We start from the raw sequence: 14,571 nt of genomic DNA, 5'->3' as shown, positions 1-14,571 counted from the left end.
ATATTTTAAAACCAAACCTAGAAAATAAATAGTTTCATTATTTGAATCTTGCTAATATAAGGTATGACATGATAGCTATTACTGAGACTTGGCTGCGGGATGGTCAGGATTGGGAACTAATTATACCGGGTTATAAGGTCTACAGGAGAGATAGGGAAAATGAAAGAGGGGGAGGAGTAGCCTTAATGATTAGAGATGAAATCACTTCAATGATAAAGGGGGATATAACAAGAGGTAAGCAGCCAACAGAGACCTTATGGGTTGAATTGAGAAATAGGAAAGGATCTAAGACTATGGTGGGAGTTGTATATAGGAGCCCTGGCAGCAGCTCTGAAGTGCTAGATTGTACAAATGCAGAGATTAGACAAGCGTGTAAGAAAGGCATAGTGGTCTTAATGGGGGACTTTAACCTTCACATAGATTGGGAAAAGCAGACTAGCAACTGTCAGAAAGGTAGTGAATTTCTTGTGTGTCCGGGATAGTTTTCTGCAGCAGTATGTCCTAGAGGCAACAAGGGGGCAAGCCATACTAGATTTAGTAATGAGTAATGAACCAGATTTAGTTAACGGCTTAACTGTGCGTGAACATCTATCCAATAGCGATCATAACATGATCGAGTTCAATGTAGTGTTTGAAAGGGAAAAAAGTGAATCAGCTGCTAAGATTCCAGACTTGGGCAAGGCCGACTTCAATGGGATGAGACAGAGACTGTCCACAGTAAACTGGGCAAATCTGTTAATGGGTAAAACGACTGATGATCAATGGGAAATGTTTAAAGAAACATTTAACGTGATACAGAATCGGTTTATACCCCTGAGGGGCAAGAACTCTACTTGCCAAAAAAAAACAGCCATGGACAACTAAAGAGGTAAGGGACAGTATAAGACATAAGGAAAGGGCATACAAAAAGGCAAAAAATGGCACAGATCCTGGCGAATGGGAAAGATACAAAGATCAACAAAGGGCCACAAAACAGATAGTAAGGGCTACAAAAAGAGAGTATGAAAAGAAACTCGCAAGGGATATCAAAACCAATACGAATAACTTTTATAGTTGTATTAGGAAAAAGAGGGTGGTCAGGAGCAGTGTTGGCCCCTTAAAAACTGAAAGTGGGGATATTGTCATTGACAATGGGGAAATGGCGGACATGTTGAACAATTACTTTGCGTCAGTATTTACAGTCGAAAAAGAGGATAGCATGCCGGAAATCCCAAGAAAACTAATATTGAATCGGGGACAGGGACTCGATAAAATTAACATAAGTAGAGCAACAGTAATGAAGAAAATAATAGCACTAAAGAGTGACAAATCCCCAGGACCAGATGGTTTCCATCCCAAGGTTTTAAAGGAAGTAGGTGAGCACATTGCGGATGCCCTAACTATAATCTTTCAAAGTTCTCTAGATTCAGGAACTGTCCCTCTCGATTGGAAAATTGCACATGTCACTCTGCTTTTTAAGAAAGGAGAGCGAGGGAAACCGGGGAATTATAGAGCAGTTAGCCTAACATTTGTTGTGGGGAAAATGCTGGAGTCTATAATTAAGGATAGGGTGACTGAACACCTCGAGAATTTTCAGTTAATCAGAGAGAGCCAGCATGGATTTGTGAAAGGTAGGTCGTGCCTGACAAACCTGATTGAATTTTTTGAAGAGGTGACTATAGTGGACAGGGGAATGTCAATGGATGTTATTTATATGGACTTCCAGAAGGCATTTTATAAGGTCCCACATAAGAGACTGTTAGCTAAGATAGAAGCCCATGGAATCGAGGGAAAAGTACGGACTTGGTTAGGAAGTTGGCTGAGTGAAAGGCGACAGAGAGTAGGGATAATGGGAAGGTACTCACATTGGCAGGATGTGACTAGTGGAGTCCTGCAGGGATCTGTCTTGGGGCCTCAATTATTCACAATATTTATTAACAACTTAGATGAAGGCATAGAAAGTCTCATATCTAAGTTTGCCGATGACACAAAGATTGGTGGCATTGTAAGCAGTGTAGATGAAAACATAAAATTACAAAGCGATATTGATTAGGTGAATGGGCAAAACTGTGGCAAATGGAATTCAATGTAGACAAATGTGAGGTCATCCACTTTGGATCAAAAAAGGATAGAACAGGGTACTTTCTAAATGGTAAAAAGTGAAAAACAGTGGCTGTCCAAAGGGACTTGGGGGTTCAGGTACATAGATCATTGAAGTGTCATGAACAGGTGCAGAAAATAATCAAGAAGGCAAATGGAATGTTGGCCTTTATATCTAGAGGACTAGAGTACAAGGGGGCAGAAGTTATGCTGCAGCTATACAAAACCCTGGTTAGACCGCACCTGGAGCACTGAGAGTAGTTCTGGGCACCGCACCTTTGGAAGGACATATTGGCCTTGGAGGGAGTGCAGCGTAGGTTTACTGGAATGATACCCGGACTTCAAGGGTTAAGTTACGAGGAGAGATTACACAAATTGGGGTTGTATTCTCTGGAGTTTAGAAGGTTAAGGGGTGATCTGATCGAAGTTTATAAGATATTAAGGGGAACAGATAGGGTGGATAGAGAGAAACTATTTCCGCTGGTTGGGGATTTTAGGAGTAGGGGGCACAGTCTAAAAATTAGAGCCAGACCTTTCAGGAGCGAGATTAGAAAACATTTCTACACACAAAGGGTTGTAGAAGTTTGGAACTCTCTTCTGTAAACGGCAATTGATGCTAGCTCAATTGCTAAATTTAAATGTGAGATAGATAGCTTTTTGGCAACCAAAGGTATTAAGGGATATGGGCCAAAGGCAGGTATATGGAGTTAGATTACAGATCAGCCATGATCTTATCAAATGGCGGAGCAGGCACGAGGGGCTGAATGGCCTACTCATGTTCCTATGTTCCTATAATCTTTATAAATGGTGGACATAATGAGATTCCAAGTTTTTATATTTGCCACATCCAAATTGTTACTTAAAGCAGCAGTAAGTTTTAAGTAGGAATAGTTGGTTGAAGAATAGTTAATAGAATACCATTTTTGCCCAAAAATTAAAAGTGCAGAGCTACCTCAAGGCATAGTTTTGCTGCCATCTGTGGAACTGTTCTCCATATGAGTCACTGATTTGAAAAGAGGAGAGTGGAAGGGAAAGAGGAAGTGAAACAGCATTTATGTTGCTCCATCGGGGCTCGATCTGAGTGGCCCTGCAGATATTTCCAGTTTACTAGGCATCACAATGTGCAATGATTATGAAAATGCATAATGTTCAATATGACTAACTAGGTTTTGGATATGCTGCCTTATCAAGACAAACCAAAAAAAACCTTTAATCCCACTGGAGTTGAATCATACACCTTTTGTATAAGTTGTTCACCTCAACATAACCATCCCTCCATGCAGTATATTAAAAATCTGCCATATGATCTTCCCACTGGCATGTGAAAAGACAGCTCTCAAATGGGTCGGAGCAAAGATCATGTATATATGCAATTTTCTTAGTATCCAAACAACACAGCTGCAATCTGTCAGGGTCACTGAATGAAGGATAAGGCTTCACTTTGCTCCAGTGTCTTATAACTTCATTTTTTGTTATGACTTTAATTTTTAATTTCATGGCAAGAATGCTCTTGAAGGGAAGTGGCAGAAAATATAAGATTTGCCTGATCTTAAGAGGAGGGGGTGGGGTGCTGGTGAAGAGTGTGAAGCGCACACGTAGAATTTTCTTTGGAAAACCGTAGATAAATAGGTAGTTGCTTGCAGCTTTTATATCCATTAGCAATATTATGGAAGTTTTACATTTTGCTTATTCACCTCCCTCAGAAGTAATTGCCAGTGCAAATTGTATATGGTCTGTTAGGTGCAGAGTTAAGTTTTAACTTCTTTTCTGTTGATGTTTGTTTGAATAGTGAGTGATGATAAGCAGTGAACTGAATCCAGCCATGCAGCTAATCTGTTAAAAGGGCATTTCTTTATGAAAATGTGTTTGGTGAACCATTTATAGATGCAGAACACGATGTAAATTGTATTGAATCAAAGTTTTCATGTGTTATTGTAATAAAAATGATGTACAGTTTTTTTCTGCAGAAATAAAGAAAAATGTTTGACGTAACTGCTTTTCGTGAAGACAAGCTCCTTTAAACATACACAGCTCAAATGAAATAATGCTGAAATACCGTTGGTTAGAGAATGACTACTGATATTAATTTGTGGTTTGATATTATTTGGGCTTGATAGTTCCTCCAAGCCAATGCCCCTCAGTATATGACGGCTAAACAAAAGTATTTTAAAAAGATGAAACAAATGTATAGTTAGTGCTAATCACTTCCAGCCTTTTTTATTAAATGAAGCACTCGTGACATTTTTTTGAGCTGCGTAATGTCAGTGCTGGGGATGATAGAATATTTTCCTCTTTTAGCACCAGTTAACTTCATGGCACTGGTTAGATGCAAAGTTCCCTTTATGTTGCACTGTCAATGAACCATAAGCAGTCTCAGAAAAGCAGCCTGTACTGTGCCAGTTTTGACACACTAGCCATTCTTGGGGTTTTGAGTGATTTGAGTGTCAATTTAGTGCCAAATTATGGGCAGTTTAGTGCTGTGAACCAGGGACTTGATTGAAAGTATAAATTCATTTCATGTAAGATCTTGCAGACAGCACAGAGATGAATTTCCTCGCATCATTCTGGACTGAGTTTGAAGTCAAATCTTTAATATTATTTGTATTCAACTGTGCCCTAAGACATCATACTAAACAAGGTGAGTAAAAAGTGCGGAACAAAATGGTTGAAGCTGAACATAAAAACTTAAGATAACAATTTGCATTTATATAGTGCCTTTAACATAGAAAAACATCCAATACGCTTCAGTGAAGTATAATCGGACAAAAATGGGTAACAAAACAAAGAAGGAGATATTAGGAGAGGGTTGGTCAGAGGTGGTTCTTAAGGAGGGCCTTAAGGGATGAGTGCGAGGTGGAGGGGTTTAGGGAGGGAATTCCAGAGCATGGGGCCTAGACGGCTGAAGGGATCATTGCCAATGATGGAGTGAAGGGAGGAGGCGGTGCACGAGAGGTCAGGGTCAGACGAACAAAGAGGTGGGGGGGGGGATGCGGGGAATGGGGTTGGTAGTGGCTGTCGGAGGTTACAGCATATATGGAGGGGGTAAGGCCACGAGGATTAAAATTTTAAACTTCACATTGGTGACTGAGAGCCAATTTAGGACAGCAAAGACGGGTGATGGGTGAGCAATATGGTACGGGATAGGATACAGCAAATAGAGTTTTGGATGAGCTGAACTTTATGGAAGTTGGAGGATGGGAGACCAACTAGGAGAGCATTGGGAGACCAACTAGGAGAGCATTGGAATAGTCAAGTCTGGAGATGACAAAGGCATGGGTGAGGGTTTCAGCGGCAGATGGGGTGAGGCAGGGGCGGAGGTGGCTGATATTGCGGAGGTGGAAATAGGTGATCTTTGTGATGGAGATTATATGGGGTTGGAAGCTCAGCTCAGGGTCAAATAGGATGCCAGGATTGCTGACGGTCTGATTTAGCTAGAGATGGTGGCCAGAGAGGGATGGAATCGGTGGCATGCGTAAGCATCAAAGCACTCCACCATGTTGCCACCCATTGAATATTATTCTTTGGGTGCATGAGTATTTCTCCTTTCCCCCAATATTGTAGTAATACTGAGATGAGTTAATCTGCACAGTCATTTGCCACAAGCAACTTTGTGATAAGTACTGTTTTAAGGTGAATTTGTAGTCTTATTGGAGTATTTTGGAGTACATAATGCCAGCAGAGACTGGATGTGAACTTTACTTAGGTTTGCAGCCAAAAGAAAGCCCTGTATGCAAATTTTACTTGGAACACTTCCATGTTGATTGAATTGTAACTGGAGGAAGCAGATAAGCCTGTAATCATGAAAGTACTTAATTTCTCTTGAACAAACATGCCAATTTTTCTTTCAAAGACTTAAAGATCATAGTGGTTGATTGTCTAATTAACTTTCTTTTTCTCACCGCATAAAAAGAATTTAAGGCTGAATATGATTTTTCTTTTTAAGTGTTTGCTGTTGGTATTCGTTCTCTCATGGACTATGCCTGATATGGATGGAGTTGTTAATGTTTAGAAGAGTGTTGGGAATGAAATGAGCACCTGACCCTCCACTTGATGACTCTTTGAAATTTGAAACACATTGGGCCAGAAATTGCTTTCAAAATAATGGTGAGCCCAACAGTGCTCACCGTTATAGTGGCAAAATCGAAGAACAAGTTCTGGCGACTGCACATGTGCAGTTAAACGCAGAAATCCGGAACTTGCTCTTCCTGGTTCGCCAGCAGTCTGACAGTTTTGCCTTAAAGGGACATTGGCTGCAATCGAGAGAATCAATGGACCAGCGCCAACATGCTCTCCTGCCCAGCTGGAAACTAACTAACTATCGTCACAAAACTGGTACGCTCAGTTTTTTTTAAAAGTTTAAGCTCAGTTTTAATGACTGCCAAACAACCCCTCTGACACTAAAAGTTAACTTTTAAAAATGTGGAGTCTTATTACTTCTTAATAGTTTTTGGGTATTTAATAAAAATGTTTTAAAAAATCAAAAACTTATACCTTTTCCTTCTGTCTCTTTTATCTCAGTCTTTTAAGCTTATCCTTTTTTATTTCACTTTCTCTGTCATTTTATAATACCTTATTGAGCACATCTGAGTTTGTAGTCTATGTTGTCTGTCTATGAACTGCATTTCCTAGTTCTCTCAGCATGTTGCTTCAAACTGATTGGTTGAGGTGCCTTAGAGATCCTTTCACCACACTCGCAGCCCGGGAAAGAACGTTGATGTTTTTTGAAGTTGCAGTCAAAAAGAATGCGGTAACTTAGTGGGTGAATTTAAGTCTAATGAGTGGCGAGCAATGCTGGTTCGTCGCTCAGAGTAATTTACGGGCCATTAGTATTTTCAACCTGAGAGAATCATTTGCTGAACTAGGATTGGTGGAACAGGACCCCGTCTTTCGTTTAGGCACTTTACAACCTTCTGGACTCAACATTGATTGCAATAACTTCCGATCATAACCATTGCTCCCATTTTTTTCAGACAGCAGGTGCTGGTAATGGTTCTGATGTTGCCATTTACAGCTCCTCTAGACCCATCTTTTGTTTCTTCACTTGTCCCATTAACATCCTCCTTGCGTTGAACCATCATCCCCTTTGTCATTTAATCACTCCTGCCCTCGACCCTATCAGAGACCTTCCCTTTTGTTCTTTACTCCCCTCCCCTTCCTCCTCCTCCCACCCCACTTTCCCTGGCTCTGTATATGCTTAAAAACTGTTTAATCTTCAACTTCTTCCAGTTCTGACTAAGGGTCATTGACCTGAAACATTAACTGTTTCTTCACAGATGCTGCCTGACTTGCTGAGAATTTCCAGCATTCTGTTTTTATATTGGTGGAACATGTAATGAATTTGTAGTGTTCACTTTTTTGGATGATTTTTAAATTTTTTGACAACACATTAGGGAAGAAAATTATTTGTTTAGAATGCTTTATAGATCCTTGCCAGATTTAAGTTATCCCTTACATTGTTTATTGCTATGTTTGGTGTGCTAACTTGTGTGGAATTCCTGTTTAGCAGGATAAGGGCCAAATTGTACAGCCTGTTATGGGAAGAGGGACAGGCCAGCAGGGTTGATGGTGTTCAGTATGAAGTGGAAACAAATCAAGCAATGACATCCCTACCAGTGATGTGGAGATGCCGGTGATGGACTGGGGTTGACAAATGTAAGGACTCTTACAACACCAGGTTATAGTCCAACTGTTTTATTTGAAAATCGCAAGCTTTCGGAGGCTTTCTCCTTCGTCAGGTGCCTCTGAAAGCTTGCTATTTTCAAATAAAACAGTTGGACTATAACCTGGTGTTGTAAGATTCCTTGCATCCTTACCAGTGACCTTGCTAGCATTTTTTGGTGAAGTTTTAGTCGAGTCAGTACCTTAATAAACAAAGAAAGCATAGGCTTATCAGCAGAATAAAAGAACAGCAAGTTAAATCTCCCATTGTCTTTCAGTGGGTGTTACTGTGGAAAGTTTTAAAATTAGATTTGTAAAAAAAAATTTTAAAATCCAAACTCTCATCTATGTTTCTTTATTCCTATATCTTTATTTTCTCCTTTTTGTCTCTCCTCTGTTGAGGGCAGTGATTTATGCTGTGTTCAGTACCATAGATGCTGGTGGTCCTTTGATACCTCCTCCAAATGTCCTTTACTTTGTGCCCGAGGCTGTACAATGAGTTTCTGTGGGCTATTTAACTATGGCGTGGGCCATCACAGCCTGAGCCTTTATGTTGTAGGCTAATGTCCACTGTCCATCACAGATGTGTGTGTATTAGGAGCTTTTTTTTTTCTCTCTCCTGATCTTTATTCTGGCCTCTTCCACAAGAACCTTGGGCTACTAAATCCAGTTGCAGTGCCCCTACTTGGCCTGAGTTTTCAAAAATAAAGTAATGAGTCTGTAAAATGCCATTGGCTTCTGTAACAGGAAAAACGTGTAGAGTTTGATGTGAAGCATAATACAGCTACTGAGCCAGAACCATTTGAGGCAGAAACTCATGTGGAAGGATCATTACAAGCAATGAAAATGATGCAGCTTCTTAACAATCAGTCAATGGTAGGAACCCACGATTTGTGTTTTTACTTTTGCTTCCGTGGATTTAAGGGGCTGCTTGGTTGTAAGTTATGACTCATGCCTGGGAAGGAACTGAAGTTTTTAAAAATTCCAACTGTATCTCCCCTTAGATCCCACTCCCTTGCACACCTGACAGGGCAGCAGGCTCTTGCTGACGCTACTCTTTAACTATGGGACGCTTAGGGGAGAGGAAAAGAATCATCAAATTTTATATATTCACCTTGGTTGAAGGTATCGTAAGCAAAATCTCCAAATTTGCAGCTAGCACAACAGGAATCACAGCAAATAATGAGCAATGCAGTCAGATGCAGAAAGCTTTAGATCATTTATTTAATTAGGATGCTAGGTGACTGATGCAGTTCAAGGTGGACAAGTGTAAAATAATAAACACAAGAGTATGTGTTAAAGCAATAACGAGATCTAAGGGTAATTGTGGATAAATCTATGAAACAGTCCAGTGCTTGCCTGTAGTTTTTAATCAAGTTAAATGAGAATGAAATTCAGTGCAGCAGAACAGGAATAGGTTACAAATCAGGAGATTATATTGCTGCTGTCTAAATAATTAATCAGATCCCACCTTGAATCAGTATGTCGTTCTAGTCACCTAATCATGGGAAACAAATTATTACTTTTGAGAGCATGCAGAAGTGAGCAAAGATTCGGGATGTCAGAAATTTTAAGTTTTGAAGAACGGTTAAGGTAATTATGGGGGAAAAGAGGAGACTTTGAGGTAATGAAATTGAAGCTTTCAAGATTATGAAAGGGATTAACAAAGTTGATCCAGACAAATTGTTCACTGATGAAGGATTCAAATACCGGGGGATAAAAATTAGGAAGTTTAGGAGCAAGAGAAAGCCCATTTATTTTCATCTCTCAAACTACTTAATTCTACCTCTAACATTTCCCGCCTCTATCTGAACTTCAGCCCTTTCACTGCAGAAACCCTCATACTTGCTGTACCTATTTCCAGACTCGACTGCTTCAATGCTCTCCTTGCTGGCCTCTCTTCCGCCACTTTTTAAAAAAAAAACTCCAACTTGTCCAAAACTTTGACGCACACGCAAGTTCCACTCACCCGTCACCTCATCCTCACTGACCTATGTTGGCTGTCTGATCCAACACCTTAAATTTAAAATAATCATTCTCATCTCTTCAAGTTCTTGCCCCATCCTATCTCTCCAATCTCCTCCAGCCCTACATCCCTCCTCTTCCCCCCCCGCCCCCCCCCCAAGAATACTCCATTCCTCCAACTCTGAATTATTTTGCAACCCCTTCCCTATGCACCGTCATTAATGGCAGAGCCTACAGCCGCCTGGGTCCTAGTCTCTGGAATTTCCTCCCTAAACCTCCTTTTTAAAAACCTTCTCAAAACCCATTTCTTCGACCAAGGTTTTGGTCCCTCTCCTAAATTCTCTTTTCCTGGCTTGGCATCTGGATCTTTGGTATACCTTGAATCTCAATTCAACACTAGTTCTCAACTAAGTTGTACACTATGGAACTTTGTTTTGGAGTAGTTTGTCAAGCAGTGACATAAATTGTATTGATGGTACAAAGAGGAAAAAATATAGTAGATGATAAATGCACATACAAATACTAGGTTAAAAGAAAGAAAGACGTGCATTTATAAAGTGCCTTTCATGACCTCGGACTTCCCAAAACACTTCACTGTCAATGAAAGTACTTGTGAAGTGTAGAGACTGTTGTAAATGTAGGGAAATGTGGCAGTCAATTTGCACATAGCAAGATCCCACAATCAGCAATGAAATAAATGATCAGATAATCTGTTTTACTGATGTTAAAGAATAAATGTTGGCCAGGATGCCGGAGAACTCCCCTGCCATCTAACTCTTGTGTGTCTTTATTATACAAAAATACTATACGAGCATTATAACATCAATAATCATTAGTGTGCATCTAATTGTATGTGAAATTTGGAAATTGTTTCTTTCCCCATTTTTGGCAGGTGTTGTGCTGTCCCCGGTCAGCTCTCTTTTATGTAACAGAAGTTCACATTGTATTTGTATTCTTTTACACAGTCTGACTATCACTTCAAGTACACTGAATGCGATAGCAGTGGGTCCCGGTGGAGAGTTGCCATTCCTAAATTTCCTGGAAAATGCTCAGGATTGCCTGAACCAATTAAAGGCAGAGAATGCTGTAAGTTTACTGTTTGAACTGTTCATTGGAATAAAAGGGAAGCATGAGTTTTTAGAACACTTTATCATGTGCAGCTGCTTATTGTATTAGCTGCTACCATTTTATACAGTCAGATTTGCATTTTAGTTTAAACCAGTTGTCATTTTAAAAAAATCCAGCATCTGTAGGTTACCTACTAACACATGCTGGATAAATTGTTGGATAATTTACAATAATGTCTCACTTCTGTAGTCTTATTGCAGATCTTATGAGGTTGCTATGATGCCTCCTTTTGGCCTTTCCTCCTCTTGCCAATACCTTTTATTTCATTAGCCAATTGATACAAAGTTGTGTTTTCTTCCCCCCTCCCCTCCCGTTTTCTTCCCTGGTGGCATTGCTGACTCTTGCTGGAGTATGGTTGCATTAATGCTGAAGATCTTACAGTATGTTACCCAAGTAGCCATTCCTCACTATGAGCCTGGACAGTGAGTGTCAGCAGGCTATCCATTCATGGAAGACATCGCAACCGATCCTGATCCTGTCCACACCTTTTTCCAGAGGTGTGAGTGCATAGCAATCAGGAGTGTTTCTCTTTCTCCCGCCCACCCCCCCCCCCCCCCCACCCCCAGTTTTCCTATTCCAGGAGTGCTGATGTCAATTGTACTGTCCCAACCTCAACCGAGGTTCACATAGGATCTCTTCTAATACTCGCTTTAGTTATCTTCAAATTATTTTCCAATCTCCCCACCGCTTGCTTACTTTGGATCCTTACATTTAAAAGGTATTCCTTCTTGGGCCTTAAGTAGTTTTCGTCCTAATTCAACTACTGTGGTTTTAATTTTTGCTCATTTTCTTCTGTATAGGCATTTACTTCCTTTTCACATTCCATAAAATAATTTTGAAACAATCCAACCCCCTCTGCCCAAAATCGAAGCATGGTTTATTATCTATTTTGTTTGTAACGTCCTTAAAGCAGTGAAGGAAGACTCCCAGCTATAAAGTTTGCTATTATGACGTTTTGCCTATCTGCAATGTTATTTTTGGCCATGCATTCGCCACAATATAAAATCTAACTGTGCAAATATTAATACAGTTGTAGGTCAATCAGTTTTGTTGGACTACTGAAAACTAAAGTTAGTACGGTACCTGCTCTAAACTTTGTTTCACACGCAAAGAATCAGACATTGATAAGCTCTGAAATTGTATTTTCACTCCTGATTGTTGATGATGGTCAGTCTGCTTTACCCTTTGGATGTTCAAACTCCTTGCGAGTCCCACTTACCTGCAAAGGCATCATTTTAAATGCAGTTTTTGGCACCCTTAACTATAAAAGCAGATTGTGCATTGGAAAGAGATAGGAACAGAAATAGGGATAAATGCAGGATTTATTACTAAATTATGATCAATTTATACAATTAAATTTATTTGTCATTGAGGGAAATATTTGAGGTGATATTAAATTCATGGCTTTAAAATGCTGAAAGTAGTAGACCATGTGACAGTTAGCTTTTGTGATCTGGACTAAATAATATAGTTTTGTGTTTCTAAAAGATCCCCAACTCTGATGGCATATTGAACAAAACCTGCAGGATATCAGAATTTCTATCTCTTGGAAGTTTTGTTTATGGGTATTAACATTCCACATTCCTTCAGGAGACCGAATTGATTGGGAGTGAAATTGGTCTTCACCAGGAGGGCAAAACAAGCTCATAGCGAATCGACAGCTCGATTTACACCATGTCCAATTTTCTTTTCACGGTGTAAAGTGGGCTGACTATTTGCTATGAGCCTGTCTTGTGCTATTAGTGGACCAATTTCACCACATTTCAAAATTATGAAGGGTTTTGATGGAGTAAATAGGGAGAAACTGTTTCCACTGGCAGGAGATTCGGTAACCAGAGGACACAGATTTAAGGTAATTGGCAAAAGAACCAGAGGGGAGATGAGTTTTTTTACACTGAGTTATGATCTGGAATGCACTGCCTGAAAGGGTGGAAGAAGCATATCCAATAGTAACTTTTAAAAGGGAATTGGACATATAATTGAAAAGGAAAAATTTGCAGGATGATGGGGAAAGAGCAGGGGAGTGGGACTAATTGGATAGCTCTTTCAAAGAGCCAGCATAGGCACGATGGGCTGAATGGCCTCCTTCCACGTTCCATGATTCTATGATTGTGTATAGTCCATAATGATAATTGCATTTGGTGTGTTGAGAGAAGCAGGCATAACAGGCGAAATGACTTTTTCTCATTCTCATTACACTGTCAAATTTTCTTCAAAATGCAGTCCTTATTGTATTCATTATCATGTAACTATGATAGTTTAGATGGTATTCTATATATAGACTGGTTCATAATGTTAGAGGTGCTGAACTGCCATGGGTATTTGTATTGGACTTGGCTTATTATCCTCAATTTGATTAACAAGCCATTGCTAAAAGTCAATGTTGTAAATGTAGTGTTTGACATTTTTTCTAATTCAAGTTAATATCCAGTGCCAGCTCAGAACTTACGTTAACCTGCACTATTCAAGAAATCAGTGCATGCCCTGAAATTAAAAAGTGGCAATAACACATATAAACTACCAAAGTTAAGATGAGCTACATGTGGTAATCATCATTGACCTGAGTGCCTTGAAATAAATAGAAGTGAGCATAATATTGATCTATTAGAAAAAGGAAGTTGCTGCAAACTATTATTGACATTCTGTTGGTTTGAACAGCAATATACTTTGGAAGAGTGCAGTGTTGTACTGTAGGTAGGCCAAATATAAAGAAATTGGTCTGGTAATACTTGGGCATGGCATCAAGTCAACCTGTACTTCCTTTATGTTGCATGCTGAATGGATATGCCACAACAGGAGGCAGACTTTTGCATTCATACAAATGTTGAAGATTATTCTATTTGGTGAAGAGTGAATTTTTGCTTTAATCTCTGAAAAAGTATTCATTTCTAGGTCTTAAAAATAATTTAGTAACATTTATAGAAAGAGAGCTAGATGTAACTGAGATGCAAGAATCAGTATAAATCTTCTATTAATCTACTCCTGCCTGGTCTAAATGAACTTTAGTGTCAGAAATGTTCTCAAAGAGAATGATGGATATTGGAATTGATATTGCTGTAATTAAACTAACTGCTGCAGAACTGAGCACAAAAATGAAAAATTCAGTCTCTTGGATTAGCCAGCAGTTGTTCAAATCTGATGCCAGGCTCCTCATAAAATAAATTCAATTGCAGGCTCCCCCTGCCCCCTCCAAGGGCTGGTTGGGTTTACATCCGATATTAACAAGGCTAACAGTAGTCAGGCAGAATAGATAACTGTGATTCGATTAATTCATCTAGAATACCTAATTTCTTTGACATTGCATTTTAAAATGAAGACTCCAACCCTCAACACATCACAACTTTATAAAGTCTGTATTATATTTTGAGTTTTTACTATGGATATGTTTCTCAGGAGGGGTTGGACACTCCCATAGGTGAACCTGTGCTCCCTATAACCAGGAGTGCGCCTTTATCTGCCCTTGTTAAGTGTATATTTGTTTATTTTGGTGCCTTACATGATCTTTCCAGAATTTGGAAGGCAGTAGAATTACTTACTGGACCATGGCTTAGGTTATAAACTGCTAAACAGTTTTATTAACCAGTAAATGGATAAGTGAGCAGAAGCAATTAAATACTGTAGATTTTACAGTAGTTACAAGTTTAACCATTCCTCTTTGGAAGATAGAACAATAACACAGTTGCATCTACTGTGCTAAACTGCAATGGAAACTGGTCTGGAACCAAGGTCCCTGAATATTAT

The 14,571-nt window shown here is 39.5% G+C and overlaps 1 protein-coding gene across 1 annotated transcript in view; it reads left to right on the top strand.

Moving 5' to 3' along the window:
• Positions 1-14,571, top strand: part of LOC137341672 (endosome/lysosome-associated apoptosis and autophagy regulator family member 2-like) — a 76,341-nt gene that overhangs the window by 17,111 nt on the left and 44,659 nt on the right. Inside the window, exon 2 of the mRNA XM_068005028.1 lies at positions 10,668-10,788. Coding sequence (XP_067861129.1) covers positions 10,668-10,788 — 121 coding nt within the window. The remainder of the gene's footprint in view (positions 1-10,667; positions 10,789-14,571) is intronic.

The sequence above is a fragment of the Heptranchias perlo genome, chromosome 24 (assembly GCF_035084215.1).
Source record: "Heptranchias perlo isolate sHepPer1 chromosome 24, sHepPer1.hap1, whole genome shotgun sequence".
In the NCBI taxonomy this organism is placed as follows: Eukaryota; Metazoa; Chordata; class Chondrichthyes; order Hexanchiformes; family Hexanchidae; genus Heptranchias; species Heptranchias perlo.
Note: the sequence above shows the minus strand (reverse complement) of the source record. Positions and strands in the feature narration are given on the sequence as shown.